General features: G+C 41.0%; 1 protein-coding gene across 1 annotated transcript in view; it reads right to left on the bottom strand.

Moving 5' to 3' along the window:
* LOC116977305 (protein farnesyltransferase subunit beta-like) overlaps positions 1 to 21,015 on the bottom strand; it is a 43,184-nt gene extending 22,169 nt beyond the window's left edge. Inside the window, exons 1-6 of the mRNA XM_033027801.1 lie at positions 20,896 to 21,015; positions 20,046 to 20,137; positions 17,149 to 17,295; positions 9,900 to 9,983; positions 6,056 to 6,142; positions 5,030 to 5,159 (exon numbers count right to left, since the gene is read on the bottom strand). Of these exons, the coding sequence (XP_032883692.1) occupies positions 5,030 to 5,159; positions 6,056 to 6,142; positions 9,900 to 9,983; positions 17,149 to 17,295; positions 20,046 to 20,137; positions 20,896 to 21,015 (660 nt within the window). The remainder of the gene's footprint in view (positions 1 to 5,029; positions 5,160 to 6,055; positions 6,143 to 9,899; positions 9,984 to 17,148; positions 17,296 to 20,045; positions 20,138 to 20,895) is intronic.
* Positions 21,016 to 22,108: the final 1,093 nt, after the last annotated feature.

Raw genomic sequence — 22,108 nt, 5'->3', positions numbered from 1 at the left:
CGATACACAGTGTATCGTGAGTCTTGCGTGGGAACATTTTAACTCAGCGGGCAGGCAGCAGCAGATTGTCGCTCCCTTCAGTTTCACCCCACCTACACCCCTCTGCCTCCCGGCCATGTGTGTGACCCCTTCCCTCCCCTTTCCAGCTCCCCGCCCATTGCACCGGCGCGGGGGCTTTGCACTGTCTTCACGTCGGCGATGCCAGCAGGTCAGTGCCAGTCACCGGAGAAGTCAGGACCAACGGGACACCGACCCCCAGGCCCACTGCAAGCACGGAGATCCCAGAGACCCACAGCCAGCAGCAACCCAGCCCCGTTCCAACTCCAGAGGAACACGCTCCCCGTAGGGACAGAAGCTGATGGTGTGCAAGGTACGTCTTGTTCTTGGGGTTGCGGATGAGGGGGCGCAGCTCGGGCTGTGACGTCTCCGGCCACTCCCCTGTACAGGAGCTGAGACTGGGAACTGTACCGCCCTTGCAGGAGAGCAGGAGAGTGGGGTTGTTTGCAGTTGCAGAGGGAGGGGGCAAGGGCGGTACAGTTCCCAGTCTCAGCTCCTGTCCAGGTGCGTGGCCGGAGACATCAGGACCAACGGGACACCGACTGCAAGCACGGAGATCCCTGAGACTCACAGCCAGCAGCAACTCTAGCCCAGCCCCGCTCCAACTCCAGAGGAACCTGGGTTGCGGATGAGGGGGCGCAGCTCGGGCTGTGGGCGAACTGCCACTTGTCGCTGTAGCGGCCCATCGGGGAGCTGGGTTCCTATTGGTCCTGACGTCTCCGGCCACCCCCCTGGACAGGAGCTGAGAGACGTCAGGACCACCAGAAGCCGCTCCCCGATGGGCCGCTACGGCGACAAGTAGCAGTTCGCCCACAGCCCGAGCTGCGCCCCCTCATCGGGACACCGACCCCCAGGCCTACTGCAAGCACGGAGATCCCAGATCAGCAACTCCAGCCCAGCCCCGCTCCAACTCCAGAGGAACACGCTCCCCGTAGGGGCAGAAGCTGATGGTGTGCAAGGTACATCTTGTTCTTGGGGTGGCGCAGCTCGGGCTGTGGGCGAACTGCCACTTGTCGCCGTAGCAGCCCATCGGGGAGCGGATTCCTCTGGAGTTGGAGGGAAAGGGAGACACAGCGGCTTTTGAGAATGGTGGGCAATCACTTCCAAAGTTCTGCCCACAGTCAGTACACCTCTCCTACACTTGTCTCCCGCACTAAGATCATCTCGCAGAGAATGATCCCAGCCTAACCCTCCCTATTCTCTCCTATTCTGCAAGAAAAAACTACATTGAAGACTCAAACTCGCGATCGAGTAACTGCCGGGATCGAGGCGCAAACTCGCGACCTTGCGGATATGAGCTGAGCACTCTACCACTGAGCCAGCCGTTAAAATCTACGCTAAAAACCTTCCATTCCGAAAGCCAAAAAATTCCGAATTACGAAAAGTGTCTGGTCCCAAGGCTTTCGGATAAAAGGTTGTGCACCTGTATTGAAAATTTTCGGCGACCTGCTGCGACCATGACGGGTGCCGGCAAGTCACCGAAAAAAATCGCGTGAGTTGGACAGGCTCTAAAGGGCATCAAAGGCTCTTTGGCCCAATGTATCCATGCTAGCCAGGATACCCCATCAAAGTTAGTCCAATTAACGCCTGACCCATGTACCTTTCCTATCCATGTACTTATCCAAAATCTTTTAAATGTTGTTATTGCACTTGCCTTAACCACTTGCCCAGGCAGGTCCTTCCCTCTGAGTGAAAAGGTAGCTCTATTTCAATAATTAAATCTTTAAAAATTATCTTAAATCTTTTCCCTCATAATTTGTTCTTTAATTGCTATGCCCTTCAGTTCATGGTTCCCGTCCCTGGAAAAAGACTATGCATTCACCATATCTATTCCAATCATGATTTTATATATCTCAATAAGATCATCCTCAGCTTCCTCCACTCCAAGAAAAAAAAAATCCTAGTCTGCCTAACCTCTCCCTATAGCTCAGGCTCTGTAGTCCTGGCAACAACCTCGTAAATCTCTGCATTCTTTCCACCATCGCTCCTACAGCAAGGTGACCAAAAATGAACACAATACCCCAAGTTCGGCTTCAGCAATGTCCTCTGCAACTGTAACATAATGTCCCAGCTTTTGACTGATGAAGCCAATGTGCCAAAAACATTCTGCACTACCCACATACTTGTGACACGACTTTCAGGAAACTATGCACCTGCACTTCTAGAGTCCTCTGCTTTACAACACTCCACAGGGCCCTACAATTAACTGCAAAGATCTAGGCCGGATTTATCTTCCGTAAATGTAACAATCACACATCTGAATAAACTCTATTTGCCATTCCTCGGTCCACTTGCGTAGCTGATCAAGATCCTGATGTAATTCTCGATAACCATCTTTACTGGCTATGATTTCATCTATTTTAGTATCATCTCCAAACTTACTAATGGTGCCTTGTACATTCTCATCCAGATCGTTGATATAGATGACAAACAGCAATGGACCCAGCACCAACTCCTGGAGCACACTATTAGTCACAATCCTCCTATCCAAAAAACAACCATTAGGCCGTGGGCCGAGGTGCCAAACGGGACTAGATTTTAACTTTTGTGACCCATATCAGGTATCTACTTGAAACTTTGCACAGATTTAGATATGACATCATTGATAAGTAATTCATAAAGGGCCTGTCCCACTTGGGCATCATTTGCGCGTCACGCAGGTGGCGCACAAAGATTTTGTGAATCCCAAAAACCTGGGGCGCCGCACGCGACCGCGCGTTACTGCCTACGTCCCCATGCACGCATAATGCACGCCATGCACGCGTAATGCATGTCATGCGTCGTGACGCGTAAATTATGCCGCGTAAATGACGCGCAAATGACGCCCAAGTGAGACAGGCCCTTAACTGGTCAGTGCAAAAAGTTGCACACTAATTAATTAAGCTAATTAGAAAAAGTAGTAGCGCCCTCTTGTGCTCAATAATATATAGCTGTATATTACTCTATGGGGAGCTGGATTCCGTTCGGGTAATCTGTGGTAACGCCGAGACTCGAATGGGAACATTGAATACGGGACTGCCAAAGAGCTCCTGGGTTTCACTGGCTCCTGAACCCACCTAATTAATGGGTGAGGGCAGATCCTGTGCGTTCCACAGTTTACTGAACCCCACTGATTGCCAGTGTGCAGAGTGGGAGTCACGGCCATAGTGTGACTGGGGCAGTGCCAGGCTGGGGGACAGACCTGAAAGGCAGGGATCGGCAGCCTTGTTTGCATCAGGGCCAGGACCCATGTCTGTGAGCGAATGGCGGGTCACATCTATCGCCATCATTAATAAATGGAGGTAATAATACAGTCCTAGTTTTGTTTTGAAGGCGCTGTACTTAGAGGAGGGAGAGGGAGCTTAGTCAACGCCAGCCTCCCCCTGCCTCCACCAAGCCTTGGGTGCCCCCACTGAGGGAGGGCGAGGCAGGGGAGGCTGGGGCCAGGAGGGCGGCTGCCTGCTCGGTGTGCCGGGACTACATGCGTCACTCCGCCCACCTGCCGCTGCTCACCATCGAGCCGCCCAGCGACAGCTCGGTAGACATGAGCGACCAGTTTGCATCGCTCGCTGGGCTGGCAGCTGGGCTACAACGCAGGGGCCCAACCGCCCCTGCCTCCCCTCCCCATCCCCTACCTTCCCTCCTTGCCCGCCCCCTGGACCCCCCCCCCACCCCGGCGATGCCAGTCGCAATGGCAAGGCGGAGGTTGAGCTGTCTGACGGGGACAAGAGCCTTGGACAACCTGCCGGAGGCACTCTCCAGCCCACAGACCTGCGGGAAACACGTCACAGCTGCGACTACCCCACCCTCAACACAATGTCTTCCCGCAACGGCAGTACCACATTGGACTAAAAAAAAAATACGCTGCATGCCAGGTGATTTCGGGTTACGGCCCGTGAGCCGTAGGTTGCTGACCCCTGCTGTAAGGCATCTTCCACTGAGAGGAAAATGCCTAACCCTAACCCTGACCTCAACCTTAACCCTCTCTCTACATATTAATTTATCATTTTTATTTCAGTTCACAACATCATAACTTTACAAACTTTAAAGAGAAATGTCTAAGATAGGCAGATCTATTCTGACAAACAAAGAGAAGACCACAGCCTCCAGCACTCCTAACAGTAAATGGGGAGGGAGTTTGTAGGATCCGGCCAGTCTGTCCACCGTGGAGCATGTGGCTCACCCAGCAATGGCTCACCTGCACCAAATGTGAAAAAAAGGAAAGGAACTGCAGATGCTGGTTTATGCCAAAGGTGGAGACAAAATGCTGGAGTAACTCAGCGGGTCAGGCAGCATCTCTGGAGAAAATGGATATGTGATGTTTCAGGTCGAGACTCTCCTTCCGACTTCTGTGTCCATCTCACCTGCACCATGTCATATTTCCAAACTTTCAGAAATCCAGATCCAATCATGGACAAGGATCAGATTGAAGCGGCTCAGGTCTAAACTGGACTGAAGAATTTGTCATTAAGCAGACTGTGACATTAAGACAAATCAGTTGACACTGAGGTTCAAACAGGCTTTTGCTCCTATTGCGAGTAAAGTGATAAGTTAAATCTCATTTTTGAAATCTTTGCAATTACTAAAAGGATCTGAGTTATGCAAGCAAAGTGAAGATTTTCCTCAAGATCTAAAGAGAACTGTTAAGATCCTGTGCAAGCAGGTGAAGTTGTTTACAGGCAACTTACGTACACCCCAATGAGGATAGTAGTAGAAAAAATAAAACTGTGATTAGAAGAATGAGTTACCAGAAACCAGAACCAAACACTGCACTTTTCATGCAGATAAACAAAATCACAAGTGCTATATTTAAGAACTTTAGAATAAATATAAGTGTCATCAAATACAAGCAAGTGCAGAAAAATTATTGCGAAGTTGAATATTTTGGTCGCCAATGATGAGTAGTGTTTAGATTTTAAATTATCACAGTAGTCTATTAGGAATTTGCAGCCAGGAGTGCATAATTATTTTGCACAAGATAGATTTGACTTACCAATAATGCTCTGAGATCCAACATCCACTCCTTTTTAAGGATGACCATGGCAGCCATACCACAGAATGTGTACCCACCGTGAGCTTCCATTCCAGGTACACCACCGATCCCACCCTCCCAGTTCTGACAGCTACAAAGGAACCATATCAAAAGATGAAGGTAAAAGTAATTTAAAACAGTATACCATTACTTCAACAATATAATAATGGACATTTTGCAATGTACTGCCCAGTGTTCTGGGTTGGCATAACATTTTTATTTGCTATTAACTTGTTCCCAAACCTTTGGTTTTGCCGTGAAATGATCAGTCTTAAGCACAAAAACAGAAATTGACCCACGGGAACAAAATGTATATGAATTCACTCTTTCTTTCCATTTCCCCCTCAATATTTTACATCATTTTAGTTTAGCTATCGCACATAGATGAACAGAATTGACAGCCAGACCTTAATATACTTGTGTCTTTTAGAGCCCACGTTACAATTGTTTTAAAGACCTATCAGGAAGTTTTGCTTTTCCACTAGTGACGCCTGTATTTTCTGCGGAATCGTGGAGGCATCAGCTGACTATGTCTCATGTGCTCAAGGCTATAGAAGGAAAATGAAAGAGACCATGTACCAATTTATGGGAATTTCTCTAATTTACTGGTGTTCAAATATATTCAATGACAAAGGTAACATTTTTGATTAATGGGAAGGACCCAATTTCCAATTATATTTTCAACTGCATCAATTTGATTCCCACACCTTTGACAGCTGCTTTGGGAAATTAATGAAAGAACAATATGCAAAATAGACGGCTGGTGAGCTCCGCAAGTCATGGGATGCATTTCTGCAGAATGTCCCTCTTTCCAACCAAGATGATGACTAACAAACAATGGAATAAAGAAGATGGTCAAAACATCTCAACCACTTGCATGTAGTCTTTTCATTATTCTTGATATATTCATTATATCAATAACACAACACTGGAAACTAAAGTCAAATTTGATTCACTATAATTTTTTATCCTCTGAAATGTACTTGCCTTATCACCCACTCAGGTGTTCCCTCAAACAGTGTAGGTGTGATGATGTTTGTTAACGATGCAACAGATGCCGCACAGTAGGCACTCCTGAAAAATTGGAGAACAGCAATTTTGCTTTGTGCATTATTTAATCATAAATTCACAAAATCTGCAGGGAACAGGCAGATGTAATACATTTGTACTGCTATCAAATCACTGCCATCAATAACATGTTATCGAAAAAAATTATTCTTTCAATGCAGGATTTCTGCTCGTTAGAAGCTGTAATTTTAATTAGAAGAAAGACTATTAAAATAAGTATCTTGAACATCAGCAATTCCTTTGAAATTTTATAATCGAGTCAATAGGCCTTCCAACCCAGATGATCATATATCAAAAATTGACAGTTTAAAAAAAAAATCATACTTTTAAAATAATCACAATATATTGATAATGATGAAATTCCTATTTTGGATGATTTTTTGCATTCTTGACATATTTTTTTAAATCCTTCATTCTTGTGCCCTCAGCAATAACATCATGAATTCACAAACAAATAAAAAATGAGCAGCTTTATGATGCTCTCTGGCTGCTTAATTTCAGTTTCCAATTATAAAATACACTCTATTTAATCAATTTAAAGACTTCTAAATCTACCTCTATCTCTGGGCTTTTTCCAAAGATGCTTGATCTATTACTTTTCAGTCAGAATGTTAAATAGAATTGCATGGGGGAATACAGCACGGAAATAAGTCAACTCAGTCCAGCGTAGGAGAATCAAAAACCAAAGTTTAAGGTGAGAGGGAAAGATTAAATTAAATCTAAAGCTGCGGGGCAACTTTTTCACATGGAGAGTGGTGGTTATATCATACCAGCTGACAAAGAAGTTAGTTGAGGCAGGTACTATGGATAGAATACATTTGGGCAGGTACATGGATAGAATATGTTTAGCGGGATGTGGTGCAAACACAATGAGGTGGGACGTGTAGATGCGGCATCTTGGTTGGCGTGAGCAAGTTGGGCCGATGGGCCTTTTCCTGTGCTATAAGCCTGCGGCTCAATAATAGTTAAATGTATTTAGTGATCTGCAAAACTGTTTCCACTCCATCTTGTCCATCCATCATCCTGGAATGTCTTAATTTCTCAGGGGGATGGGTAATATCTAAACTAAATCACCTCACATTTATCTATGGCAAGCCCAATTTGCCATTTAACTACCTAGTTTGCAGTTTTTTTTAATTTCTTATGTTGCATTCTCTCTCATCACTGGCTGTAACTGCATTCTTACACCACAGTTACATTTCATCAGCTAATGCTGCTATTAAGTTACTTATTCCCATTTAAATGTAAATTATGAATAACAGTTGTGTGACATTAGTGAGTGTGATGCCCAGAGGGAACAACAGCCTATTTACGGGACTGATGCCTTGCAATGCGGAGAGATATCTGTAGCAGCCTGCTGATGAATTATGAAGCAGAAAATGAAAGGAAATTAAACATTAAATGGGACAGGAAGGTGACTTGCTACTCAAACAAAATCAGCTTCACGTCTCTAAAATGCTTTCAGGAGAAAAGGGGCAAAAGCTCAAAAGTGTCAACAAATAAAAATTGAAGGATTCAAAGAAATACATACTACATGAATTATAAATGAAACTTAGCTATTACAACAGAAGTTGACATTAAATTATTAATCCTAGAATTAAATGCAAATTTCTAACATTGATTTGCTTCAAATGATTTGATCGTCATTTTTTACTTTATAATAGAGAAGTGAGTTGGGGGAGGAAATAAACAATTTCTGTTGTATTTGACCCAGATTGGATCTTCTGGATCTATATCTGCACAATCACTAAACAGTGCTGTTATCTACCTTAGTAATATTGCTTAGTCTTATCTTACCTGCTTCTGAAACCTTCAATTATGCTTCGTTATCTCTAGATTTCATCAACTCCCTCAAACTTTGCACCTCCTCCAACCTCATCTACCGTATCTGGTACTCCCAGTGTGGGCTCCTATATATAGGCGAAACCAAGCGTAGACTTGGCAATTGTTTCGCTGAACACTTACGCTCAGTCCGTCTCGGCCTAAGTGATCTCCCAGTTGCCAAATATTTTAACTCCCCTTTCGATACTGACCTTCCTGGTCCAGGTCTCCTCCACTGTGAGAATGGAAACCACACGCAAATTGGAGGAACTGCACTGTAAGAGTTAACGCGATAGGCACCATTTTATATAACTAATTCTAGCTATTCAAGCTGTAACCACCATTTTATATAGATCCTAACAATTTTAGCCATTTAACTGACGCCTCCATTTTGTATGGATGCTAATATAAAATGTTGAGCGCTGCAGTAATATTTTCGCTAGGGCACGTATGAAGCAACCTTGTTCTGTCTGCGGGAGCTAAGATAAGGGCAGTTGTCAAAGCTGGTGTCCTGCAGTATGATGGCTACAGAACAATAGAAGTCTTGTAACTCCCCCAGACTCCCCAACCTCCCTTACATTCCCATGGTTTACTAACATGTTGAGAAACTGTATTTCATGTATCATTCTAACTGAGCTCCATTGTTCTTCAACCTGTTTTTGCTATATAAATATGGGTGTATTTTCATGTATTGTTCAGAGAGAATAGCGCCAGACTTTTTGTGTGGACCTAGGTGCACGCGACCGTCTGTATTATTCGCCCGGGTGCCATTTCAAGTAAAGATCTTTTTACTTTGAAACTTGTGTTTTGAGTTATTTTACTCGTTCAGCTCGGCAAACTTCTATAGCACCTTATATTTCGCTTGAGCAGCTTACAACCCAGTGCTATTTATACTGATTTCTCAAATTTCAATTAACTCCTGCATTTCTCTTCCCGCCCTCTCTCTCTCCACGCTCCCCCACCCTAGTTGTCCCACTAGTTCCGCTGTTTGCATCCTTGTATTCCTGTTGATAGCACATCATCCCCAGCCAAATAGGGTTCCGACCCAAAACGTCATCTATTCCCTTTCTCCAAAGATGCTGCCTGGCCCGCTGAGTTATTCCAGCATTTCCTGCCTATCCATAAAATTTAACCTCATTCAAACTTTATAGCTTTCCTAATTCATATCGGTCCATTACTCGTGGTTAAGCAACATCTTGAGGTTATCATCCTTATTTACAAAGCTTTCCATGGCATTCTCTGTAATCTCTCCTCGTTCTGCAGCCTTACAAAGTATCTCCTCTGTTATTACCTGCAAATTTATTCTCGTCACCATTGGCACCTACAAGTTAAGATTCGAAGGCAATATCTGTTGGGTATCACTTTCCAAACCAAATCCAATTCTTGATCAAAATTTTGATTATCGTGCTTAATATTTCGTTATGTAGCTCACTGTTCGATTTTGTTGGTCAACACTCCTTTTAAGCACTTTGGGACTTTTTATTATATGATGCAAATATAAATTCCTGTTCTCTCAACTTCTTACTTGTCTGTATTTTAACTGAAAATTTTCTCTGACAAGAAAACTGAACATTTTCTCTGACAAGAAACAAAATAGTAGACAAAAAATGCTGGAGAAACTCAGTGGTGCGGCAGCATCTATGGGGAGAAGGAATTGCCGACGTTTCAGGTCGAGACCCTTCTTCAGATCGTAGTGGCGTTTATTAACACTGGCATAAAGTAACCAAACATATTTTTTTTAAAAATATTATTAGATTATGTTCCAAATACAATGAAAATGAAAAAACAATGCTGAATTGATTTAAAAATTAAAAAGTAATTCCTTCCAGGTGAAAGCATCAGAATTCACTTAATGCTATGGCCAACTTTCTAGAAACTAGATTTTTTTTTTTAAGCAATGTTTAAGCATTTATTCAAGTAGCAATTCAATACCCAAACTTACCTGACATCAACTTCCCCACTCATATGCATAGTAAAGGACCCATTCGGTTGCCTCACAGAGTACAGAAATTCAAGTAACTTTTCTCTTAAAAAAAAGAGACGTCAGGAAATCATTAAATACATGATACTTGAAATTCAAGTTATTCATCAAATTCTCAAATAGATCTTTCAGAATTTTGGTCATGATCTAAGTTTACATTTGAAGTAGTATTATTTTTCTTCCAAAAATTAGGTGATTAAAAACATTGATTTATTTAAACCTCACTGCAAATATTCTGTCATTTATAGATTATTGCATTGCTTACACCAGAGCAGGTCTGGAATTTGTATTCAACAAGAGGTAGTAGTTGAAGGAGGATATACTTAAACTTTAAAAAAAAAAGGAATTAATCCATTTCTTTTGCAAAGCATGGCAAAGGATAGCAATAAGATGTCATGTTGGGTACAACAATATTACATTAAAAATACTTAATTCCTGTAATGCTATAATTCCTTTAATACTGCACAAAATGCATAAGCTGAAAGAGGTGTTGCTTGGCAGCGCAAAGTGGTGGCAGCAGGGGGCAGTGAAGGAAAAAAGATAGTAGGAAAGTTGGGGTGTGATTTTGATTCCATGCAAAACAAAGGTTTAGAGTTCAGTACAAACGTTCATCCATCAAAACTATGGCATAAAATAATTTATGGAGTTTAACACATTTTTATTTGTTAACCATGATCACCGTGGCAGGAATGGTCATCATTCAAACTACAAATGATAGCAGCTAAAGATTCTACCACTAAAATATTATTGATTTCTTATAGAGAGCTCACAAAGTGTAAACAGGAAGGGTAATACACCAGCTCCACACCAAGTCTGCACTAATCTTTGGTGGTTGTATTAAGAACAACTTCCACAAAGGCGACTAACTTCATAAGTGAGATATTTACAGTAGTGTTTTTCAAGACTTTAAATAGCATTATGGAACAGGGCCAGAACAAGCGTGACCCACAAGAGTTGCTGAGAAATAAAAGCCCAACAAATTGAATGGTTCAGTGTCTGACATTCAGAAACATTCAACAAGATAAATTAAACAAAGCAGAAATGTTTCTGAACTTGCCTTCCACAGCAAATTAATGTGCTGCATTATAATCTCAAAATTCATTCAGCAACCATGGATGGTGTTGTATTTATTATTGTGAATGGAATTTGTAATGTAACATCAAATTAAATAAAGAATGCATCAAGTACGTGAAATGGTTTTACCAATTCACCCAACCAAGTTTATTTTTCCTTTTTCTAGATTTGAAAACAAAACATATAGTGGTAGACGGTACACAAAAATGCTGGAGAAACTCAGCGGGTGCAGCAGCATCTATGGAGCGAAGGAAATAGGCAACGTTTCGGGCCGAAACCCTTCTTCAGATAGATGCTGCTGCACCCGCTGAGTTTCTCCAGCATTTTTGTGTACCTTCGATCTTCCAGCATCTGCAGTTCCTTCTTGAACACATATAGTGGTAGACAATGTGTTTGTATCACAGAACAGTAGAACTGATAATTTGGCAGCTATATGATGAAGCCAGGCTTTGAACTATTTGGTTTAATTCTCGTAATACACAACTACCTTTAACTATGTTTTGAATTCAAAGAGTTGACATGGTATGATAATAAAATTTCCAGTGAACCTCTGAGTGGAGAAATGTAGCAACTGGGACTCCAATGGGTGCATGAATAAGGGAGTGCATGAACTGGGGCGCTGGATTTATAGGGAGCATGGCAAACATTACCTGTCGAGCCAGAGAGCAAACCATTGAGACTTTTAGTCAGATAGTGAATTATCAGTTTTGCGGTATTTCTGAGTCTAATATTTTTAGGCAAGTTGCAGTTTAGCCTTTATAGATGATTCATTTAAGGCTTTATTTGCTTTTGTTTTATTGTTACCAGTGTTGCCTTTTACTGTAAAGACACATTTGCAATTCAAAAAGTTTAAACAAAAGACACATTGTCCCATGAAATTCTGCAATGCATTAGTCATCTCTGTAGGTTGTCAGCTTTATAAAATCAAACTCAGTGTGTGTGTGTGGGTGTGTGTGTGTGTGTGTGTGTGTGTGTGTGTGTGTATGTGTGTGTATGTATAGTGGTGAGTTTTTAACGTTTTCAAGAGCAACAATTACAACAAGTGGCAATGTTTTGGAAAGTTCTTCTTTAAAGGGTGTTGGAAACAGGTACAGCGAACATTTTAATACAAAGGAAATACAGCAAAACTCCTGAAAATCAAGGAGATGAAAGGATACCATGAACCGATAGGAATGTAAAGCAGTGATTACAATCAGATCAGTGTGGTTTTATGAAATGACTGGCAGGCTTGAGGGACCGACTCCTGCACACCGCCTTCGGAAAGTAGACAACGTAATCAAGGACCTTTTTATACCCCAGTCATTCCCTCCTCCCAGCAGGCAGAAGATACAAAAGCTTGAAAGCACAATCTACTAGGTTCAGGAACAGTATCTTTCCTGCTGTTTTTCAGACTATTGAATGGGGCTCCCATAAGCAGGGGTAGAGTCCAGATCTTCCATCCTATCTCATTGCAGACCTTGCACTTTTTCCTTTGCCTTGGTAACACTGAAAAGCTGTAATACTACATTCTGTACTCTAGTACTTTTTCCTTTGCATTATCTGTTCTATTTGTGTATGGTTTGATTGTACTGTTATTCCGTATGACTGGATAGCACCAACATCCTGGCGGGGAAATTTGCAAAGGTCACTGGGGAGACTTTAAACTAGAATGGTTGGGGCGAGGGACTCAAATAGAGAAAGCTAGTAGACCGAATGGGAGGCAGGAAGCAGAAAAGGGAAGCACTCGGACACAAGAGGAGAAAGAAAAAAAAGGAAATAAACAGAGAAGAAGAGACGGGGGGTTTCTTAAATATGCATATTTTAATGCTAGGAGCATTGTAAGAAAGGTGGATGAGCTTAGAGTCTGGATAGACACCTGGAAGTATGATGTTGTGGCGATCAGTGAAACATGGTTGCAGGAGGGCTGTGATTGGAAACTAAATATTCCAGGATTTCATTGCTTCAGGTGTGATAGAATTGGAGGGGCAAGAGGTGGTGGTGTTGCATTGCTAGTCAGGGAAGATATTGCAGCAGTGCTTTGGAAGGATAGATTGGTGGGCTCATCTAGGGAGGCTAGGGAAGCGGAAAATCAAAATGTGACAGGAGGATCCAGAATGTGTGAAGATAAAGCTCTAGATGTAAAAGGGGCAAAAACGGAAAGGAAGGGTAGTAAAAATCATCTGAAAGTGCTTTATCTAAATGCGCGGAGTATTCGAAATAAGATAAATGAATTAACGGTGCAATTAAGTATATATAGTTATGATATCGTGGCCATTACGGAGACATGGCTGCAAGGGGATCAGGACTGGGAGTTAAATATAGAGGGGTACTCGACAATTAGAAAAGATAGACAGGAAAGAAAGGGAGGAGGGGTGGCCCTTTTAATAAGGGAGGGAATAACGGCAATGGAGAGGAAGGATATTGCGTTGAAGGATCAGGATAGTGGAACAGCTTGGGTACAGATAGAGAATAACAAGGGGAAAAAAACACTAGTGGGTGTAATTTATAGACCTCCAAATAGCTGTGACGCTGTTAGTCAGAACATAAATCTGCAAATAGTTGACGCATGTAAAAAGGGAACTGCTGTAATCATGGGGGACTTCAATTTTCATATTAATTGGGCAAACCAAACTGGGCAGGGTAGACTAGAGGAAGAGTTTATAGAATGTATTAGAGACGGGTTCCTAGAACAGTATGTCACAGAACCGACAAGGGGGGAGGCAATCTTGGATCTGGTCCTGTGTAATGAAGCAGGATTAATTAAAAATGTCATAGTTAGGGACTCGTTGGGAACAAGTGACCACAATATGGTCGAATTCCATATTCAAATAGAAGGGGAGCAGGTTGAAACTCAGGCTAGGGTGCTTAGTCTAAATAAGGGGGATTATGAAGGTATGAGGACTGAGCTGATCAAAGTTGACTGGGATAGCAGACTCAAGAATAAGACGGTACATGAGCAGTGGTGTACGTTTAAGGATCTACTGTATAACCTTCAAGAAAAATTTATTCCTATGAAGAAAAAAAGGGGTAAGGGTACGAACAGTCAGCCATGGCTCAGTAAAACTATAAAGGATAGTATTCGGCTGAAGGCAAGGGCATATAAGGTAGCCAGAGATAGTGGGAGGGTAGAGGATTGGGAAGCATTTAAAGGTCAGCAAAAAGTAACTAAGAGATTAATTAAGACGGGGAAAATAGACTATGAAAGGAATTTAGCGAACAACATAAAAACTAATAGTAAGAGTTTTTATAGCTATATAAAAAGAAAAAGGGTGGCTAAGGTGAACGTTGGTCCATTGGAGGGTGAGACTGGAGAGTTGTTGGTGGGGAACATGGAAATGGCAAAGGCATTAAACGAGTATTTTGTATCAGTCTTCACCATAGAAGACACAAAAAATATTCCAACGCTGGATAAACAGGAGGCGGTAGGAATGGAGGAGCTAAATACTATTAAGATCACCAAGGAGGTGGTATTAGGGAAATTAATGAGACTGAAGGAGGATAAATCCCCTGGGCCTGATGGATTACATCCAAGGGTCTTGAGGGAGATAGCAGTGGGGATTGTGGATGCATTGGTGATAATTTTCCAAAACTCCCTGGAGGCAGGAACGGTCCCAGTGGATTGGAAAATGGCCAATGTAACACCTATATTTAAAAAAGGAAGTAAACAGAAGGCGGGTAACTATAGACCGGTTAGTCTAACATCGGTGGTGGGTAAAATGTTAGAGACAATTATTAAAGAAACACTAACGGGGCACTTGGATAAACATGACTTCATCAGACAGAACCAGCATGGTTTTGTGAAGGGGAAATCGTGTTTAACGAATCTGCTCGAATTCTTTGAGGAAGTAACAACCCGGGTGGATAAAGGGGAACCGGTGGATGTGGTATACTTGGACTTCCAAAAGGCTTTTGACAAGGTGCCACATAAGAGACTATTGCTAAAAATAAAAAATTATGGGATTGGGGGTAATATATTAGCATGGGTAGAGGATTGGCTAACAAATAGGAAGCAGAGAGTGGGGATAAATGGTTCATACTCGGGATGGCAACCGGTAACTAGCGGGGTTCCGCAAGGGTCGGTGCTGGGACCCCAGTTGTTCACAATTTATATAAATGATTTGGAGGAGGGAACCAAGTGTAATATATCAAAATTTGCGGACGATACGAAAATGGGTGGGAAAGTAGGGGATGAGGAGGATAGGAAGAGTCTGCAAAAGGATATAGATAAGCTAGGTGAGTGGGCAACAACTTGGCAGATGAAATTTAATACTAATAAATGTGAAGTCATTCACTTTGGGGAAAAAAATGGTAGGGCAAGTTATTTTCTAAATGAGGAGGAGCTGCGTTGTAATGCAATGCAAAGGGATCTAGGGGTATTAGTACATGAATCACTAAAAGTCAGTATGCAGGTGCAGCAAGCAATCAGGAAGGCCAATGGAGTTTTGGCCTTTATTGCTAGGGGGATTGAGTATAAAAACACGGAGGTCTTGCTGCAGCTGTACACGGTATTAGTGAGACCACATTTGGAATACTGTGTACAGTTCTGGGGTCCATACTTAAGAAAGGATGTACTAGCCCTGGAGGCAGTGCAGCGAAGGTTTACAAGATTAATTCCTGCAATGAGGGGATTGACATATGAGGAAAGGTTAAGTAAGCTGGGACTCTACTCTTTGGAGTTTAGAAGAATGAGAGGCGATCTCATTGAAACGTATAAGATCGTGAGGGGCCTTGATCGGGTGGATGCACCGAGGATGTTCCCAATGATCGGGGAGGCTAGAACTAGAGGACATAGTTGCAGAGTGAGGGGGGGCTCTTTTAAAACTGAGATGAGGAAGAACTTCTTCACCCAGAGGGTGGTTAGTTTGTGGAATTCACTGCCCCAGGGAGCAGTGGAAGCAGAAACGTTAAATATATTTAAGTCAAAAATAGATGGTTTTTTAGCTGCCAAGGGGATAAGGGGCTACGGGGAGAGGGCAGGGATATGGACCTAGGTATGGTTAGTATAGTAAGACCTGAGTGATCTCCTGGACAAGTGTCGATCGCCTGGATTGGGGTCGGAGAGGAATTTCCCGGATTTTTTTCCCGAATTGGACCTGGGTTTTTATCCGGTTTTTTGCCTCCCCCCGGGAGATCACGCGGTTCTTGGGGTGGAGAGGGGTGATAGCGGTATAAAGGGGAGGGTAGTGTCTTGTGTTCTGTGTCTTGTGTCTACTGTTTGTGGGTAAGTGTGTCTGCTTAGTGTTCAGCCATGAGTGAATGGCGGTGCGGGCTCGACGGACCTGGTGGTCTACTCTCGCACCTACTTTCTATGATTCTAAAAGCAAAGCCTTTCATTGTATGTCAGCACACGTGGCAATAATAAACCAATGTCAATACTCAGTTGCAAGTGATGTAAAACTTGGTTATAGCACACTGCTTTCCCACTCTTGACAAGCTTTATCTTGGAATGATAAATACACAGCGTTATGAATTTAGATTTGTTTATTTTCTTGACAAAAATAGGACTTCGGCAAAAGACAAAGTGGATTCCTCTGAAAATCACGCATTTGTGTTTCCTAATTTACCATGTGTTTTGTTTAACCATTTTTGCACGTCAACTTGATCATCTCCAACCAACTGCTACAGATCAAAGGAGTGATAAATCAGCTTCTTATGGGCCTGTCCCAGACGATTTTTTGGGCGACTACAGGCGACTGCCACAAAATTTTCAACACGTTGAAAATTTTTCGGCAACAGTGGCGACAATTTTTGCTGCCGTAGGTTGTAGCAGGTGCTGTCATAGGTTGTCGAGAGGTGTCGTAGGTGAATTCCATTAAAATTAGTCCCTGGCAGTCACCTAAAGAGTCGCTTAAGTGGGACAGGTCCATTATTGTTAATCCGTGAATTTGAATTCAATCTTGTGTCAATTTTAGGTTTGAATGTTAATTGGATCATCCAAATAGACAAAAATGCAGATTATTGCTAAGGATTATGGTGACCAAAAATATGTTATGAATCTCTTACCAGATAAGGCATACCTGGCATGCCTCCACCCTTGGCACTATTGCTTGGTGTACTAACACTTGCAAAATATTCAAAGGACTTTTTATTCAAAGCATTTCAAAACAATGCTCCAGCTTTGACATACTCTGTATAATATTGTTCTAATAATTCTCACCTATTAATAACACCATAAGCCTCTTCTGTGCCCATTATACAGAGCGCATTCACAGCAGCGTACGTTGGAGCAAGATGTGGTTCTTGGCCCGGTCCACCACCAAATCCACCATTTGGACTTTGACATCGTGCCAAGAATTGACAAATGCTATTTATGAATGGAAGGAAAATGCAAGACAGTTATCACATCAACCTTTTAATTATGCTGCATTCAAATTATCAATTTGCTGCACTATATATAATTTTTAATGTATTAATCAGTGTCCATTGGCAAATGATCAACATGAATGACTATTACAAGCACATTACATGTACACACATATAAATGTATGCTTGTGCATTGGCATTTCTTCTTCCCAAACTGGAACCTTAATCAGGAACTTTAAGAGTGCAATATGCAAGTCAGGTCATAAAATTCACTAAATGCAAAAACATAATGCATACATCAAGTCTCCCCACATTATACTCCATTCACATCAGGATGCAACCAAAATTAATGGGGCCAAACACACATAAACAGTATTTCTTTAAATATTAAGATTCTAATTTTCAACTAATTTTTCTGCAATGTAATCACTCTTTACAAAATACAATATGGATGTGTCCTCAAATTTAACTCACAATACACCATACATTTCTGTTCTTAACAATTTATTATGTTAAGAACTGACAAAACAAAGCCATATGTCAAAGATTGTGGCTCAAGTACTGTGCCTGAAAGCAAAACAAAAGATATTGATAGATTGAGTGAGAGGTTAAAAACTTAAATTTCCAAGATGACCAGGGGTGGCATTGATTTTGGGCCAAAGGTTTTTTAAAATTTTCTTTGAATGATTAAAAAATGTATAAGTTTCAGGGATGCCATGCCATGAACAGACCACAAAGGTAGCGTTGCCTAATTATGCAGGGATGGAATCCAAACGAGTGTGTATTTTGCTGCAGCGATACAAAGCCATGGTGTATCGGTCTCGACTTTGTGTGCACACCTGAGAAAGGACACAGTTACAATGAAAGGACAGCAGTGCATATTTGCCTTGTTAGTTGGTTCCAAGGGTTAGGTTAATTACAAATGTCGAGGCTTTTTGCAAAGGACAACAGCTAGAAACTCTTTTTTGCTGCTGTGGGAGTCTAAGATATCACCTAAAAATTTGATCCAGGCAATTATGAAGAGAAAATTAGAAATCGCCCTTTTAGCAAATAACAGCAATTCTCCCCCAAAACACAGTAGATGCCAGCCCAAGTAACGTACATCCACCATCAATAAATCTTCACGTCAATGAATATAAAATTAATGTGGGTAGGTGGAATTATTATACAGAAAAGTTCAGGGAATACTTCTAAAACAACACTCCAGTTCCTATGGGTGTTTAAAATGTGGAAGAGAACTACTCATCCTACTGTTAATAGTTTCTCCCATTCCAATTCCTATATGAAATCATAGCTGGAGTGGATTCAGCATAAATTGTACCAACAAAGCTGGAATGAGATTGCCACTTTACACAATGGTAATTTGGTTCTCCAAATAAAAAGAATAAAATGAAGTTTTAAGATTAGAAACATGAATTACGTTGAACATAAATTAATTAAGTATTGCTAATATAGGCAAAAAGCAATTCCATATCTTTCTTCTGAATTTCAAAACAGCTTTCAAATAACACAAAATTCCTGATCATGAACAAACCCAGAAAATATTAGATTCTTCATAAATAATCATGCATTAAGCACATAGGGGAATGTGGAAGGAGAATGGTCTCGATTTTGCCTGCAAAAACACAGGAGTTTGTGCATTGCAAAATAAAACTCAAATTTTCAGGTGCAAACAGGAGCTCCCAACTAAAATTGTAGATGTTTTTCTGAGAAGGAAAAACATGCCAGAGAACAACCTAAAGAAATGGGTGTCAGCAAAACCAAGGTAACGTGTGCCCATGAATGAAAGGATGTTTACTTCGTACAACAACATTGGGGAGACAATTTATTATCACCAGTGTTTCTTTGTCGATGAAAAGTGCCAGTATGCACTTTTAAGAGGCCTGTACGTCGTACTAGTGCACTATACTGTGGGATAAATTAAATTAGTTATAAATAATCAAATCATAATTAAAAAACAGTGAATATATTATTATCTGCTTTGAATTTCAAATCATAGAACATAAAAGGTGACATTAGTCAGTAATTCCTATCAGAAAGAAAAATAATTGTGATTATTAATTGGTATGGAAGAGTCAATAAAAGCAATCTAGCAGGAATGAGGCCACCTGTAAAATTGAAACAGAAATCAAGGTACACTTCTGAGTGCAGTTAATAAAACTATAATATTTCTAATTTTTGAAAATATTAAATCTGGCCTATGTGTTTCAGGATATTCAAGCATGCAACTTGTGTGTACAGGATGGGTATATGTCTCTATTCTGGGCATTTCTATGCAACTTCAATTAAACATTAGTCCAGTCCCAAGACATTTGAGAATTCAATCTTTAATTAACCTATCAGATACAGTTCCAGCAGCAAATGCAAACTTCTACCAAGAGAAAAACAACGCATAATGTGGAATTCCGACAATCTTCTTGCCCGGGAATTATTATTTGTTTTTAATTGCAAAATCAATATTTAGGCATTTTAAATTTCATTGATATTAATGTCATAATATTAGCTAACACTGTAAACCTCATCATTTTCTCAAAGTCAGTACCTCACAACTATCAACATCTACTATGCTTTTCAAACCTAATATTTCATGGTTCTTCTAAATAGAACTACAGAGATATGGATTGCAAGGTTCACCCTCACAAAAAAAATGTACACCTCAAAAGATGCAATTTAAAACATGACTAACTATCACTTTATATCACAACAATGGTATTCCAGCAAGGTTCACATTTTCATTTAGCACATACTCACTGGGAAGCTGTGCTTTCATCAAGCGGCTCATCCAGAAGCTCCAAGCTGTGCAGGATCCAGTAACAGAGCCAAGGTCTGCTTGCATCCAAACACTGAATTAAAAAAATAGAAATAGAATATAAAGTAACAAAAGAAACAACTGCACCAAAATGTAAAATAGCTGATACAGTCAGTACATAGCTTATGGTTTTTATGACATTTCTCCAAATTTATTTAGAATGTTGAAAGCAAAATTAATCCTCATACCTAACAAAGGAAACAAATACAATAATTAATTTTCATAAAATACTAAAAAAGCAGAATGCTTGTTGCTGGTTATATACCAGGGGTCAGGTTTAATGTTATTTTTGGTGGGTTTCAGATGAATATGAAAACAAACTATTGATTTGTTAAAATTATATTCATCACACAATCTCTATTACAATGGTAGTTTTCCCAGTTAAAAATGTTTCCATCTCCCTCATCAGCTTCTCCTGCCTGAGATCCTCACACATCGCAGATTATTTCTTTTCCGGTGATTGAGGCCCTATGATGACCCTCAGACTATCCTTGATCGGACTTTACCTTTCACTAAACGTTATTCGCTTATCGTGTATCTATACACTGTAAATGACTCAATTGTAATCATGTATTGTCTTTCTGCTGACTGGCTAGCACGTAACAAAAGCTATTCACTGTACCTCGGTACATGTGACAATAAACTAAACTGTAAACTTTAAAGTGTAAACATGGTCTAAGAACTAAGAAAAATGTTGGAATCCCTCTAAGGGTCAGACAGCATTTCCCAAAAGAGGAAATCAATTCATTAAGCCTGCTCCACTATTCAACCCATTTATGGCTGATTCACTACCCGGTTCCAGCCTTTGCCCCATAGCTCCTGATCCATTAAGTCGAATTCTTGTTGCATCGTGGACTTCTCAGCCATCCCTGTGCTACTCTCGTCACTAACGCTGACATGAAAGTCTTCCATCTGAATTATTAATTATTTTTCTTTCCAATGATGCTGCCTGATCTGCTGAGTGTTTCCAGCATTTTCTGTTTTAGATTTCTAGCTTCTACGGTTTCTTTTCTTTTCGTACTGTGTTCTTGTTTGAAATCTGATTCAAGGAATCATGTATTACATAATTTGACCCAGATATTTCACACAAATTATGTGTTCAAGTACTTATAATTCTTCTATCTAATTATATAATTGGTACAAATTTGGTTGTGATGAAGATTTATCCTTGTATTGATTAGTTTAGTTGGTAGCATTTTTACCTACTTTCCCAGGTTCTTTTTACAGAAGCATGGAAAACCTACAATGCAAGAGGAGGCCTTGCGGCCTTTCTTATCCAGTACAAAAAGAGAGCTACCCACTTTAACCCACCCTTCAGCAACATGCACTTCAAGTACACGTCTAAATACTGTGAAGAAGTGATAAGAGTTTCGCCTATGCTATTATTTCAGATAACTTTTAAGTAAGGGACCAACACCTAGCAATTGAAAACATTTGTGATGAATGCAGCACAAGGAAGGTTGAGAATCCATGATCAACATGAATACCACAATGGATGAAGGGAAATGGGGTGAACACAGAATTTAAATGGATGATCAGTCACGATCATGTCAAATGGTAGAGCTGGCCTGAAGGCAAAATGGGACACACACACATACACCCTTCAGCCACACACACGCAAACACACACCACACTCTCCTCAGCCACACACACACACACACAAACACACACACACAATACACTCCTCTCTCTACGTTGTCCCATCTGATTCCCTCGGTGCTGGATCAGCACAATGTTAAAATAAGATACCTTTTGCTAGGAGGTCCTTGTCTATCAACATGCTTAATTGAATAGCTGCTTTTTTAAAGGGGCTTTATTTCACATGCTGGCATAACATACACATGAGCATCCTCAATAGAAAGTAACATCCTTATCTTATAACTATTACAGTTCTGATAGTGTGTGTGTGTGTGTGTGTGTGTGTGTGTTTATTTGTATGCTATTTGTCTGTGATTCACATCTCCTCGAAAACACAACATTTTTACATATTCCGAGAGATTTACGC

The sequence above is a fragment of the Amblyraja radiata genome, chromosome 9, assembly GCF_010909765.2.
Source record: "Amblyraja radiata isolate CabotCenter1 chromosome 9, sAmbRad1.1.pri, whole genome shotgun sequence".
NCBI classification, from domain to species: Eukaryota; Metazoa; Chordata; class Chondrichthyes; order Rajiformes; family Rajidae; genus Amblyraja; species Amblyraja radiata.
Note: the sequence above shows the minus strand (reverse complement) of the source record. Positions and strands in the feature narration are given on the sequence as shown.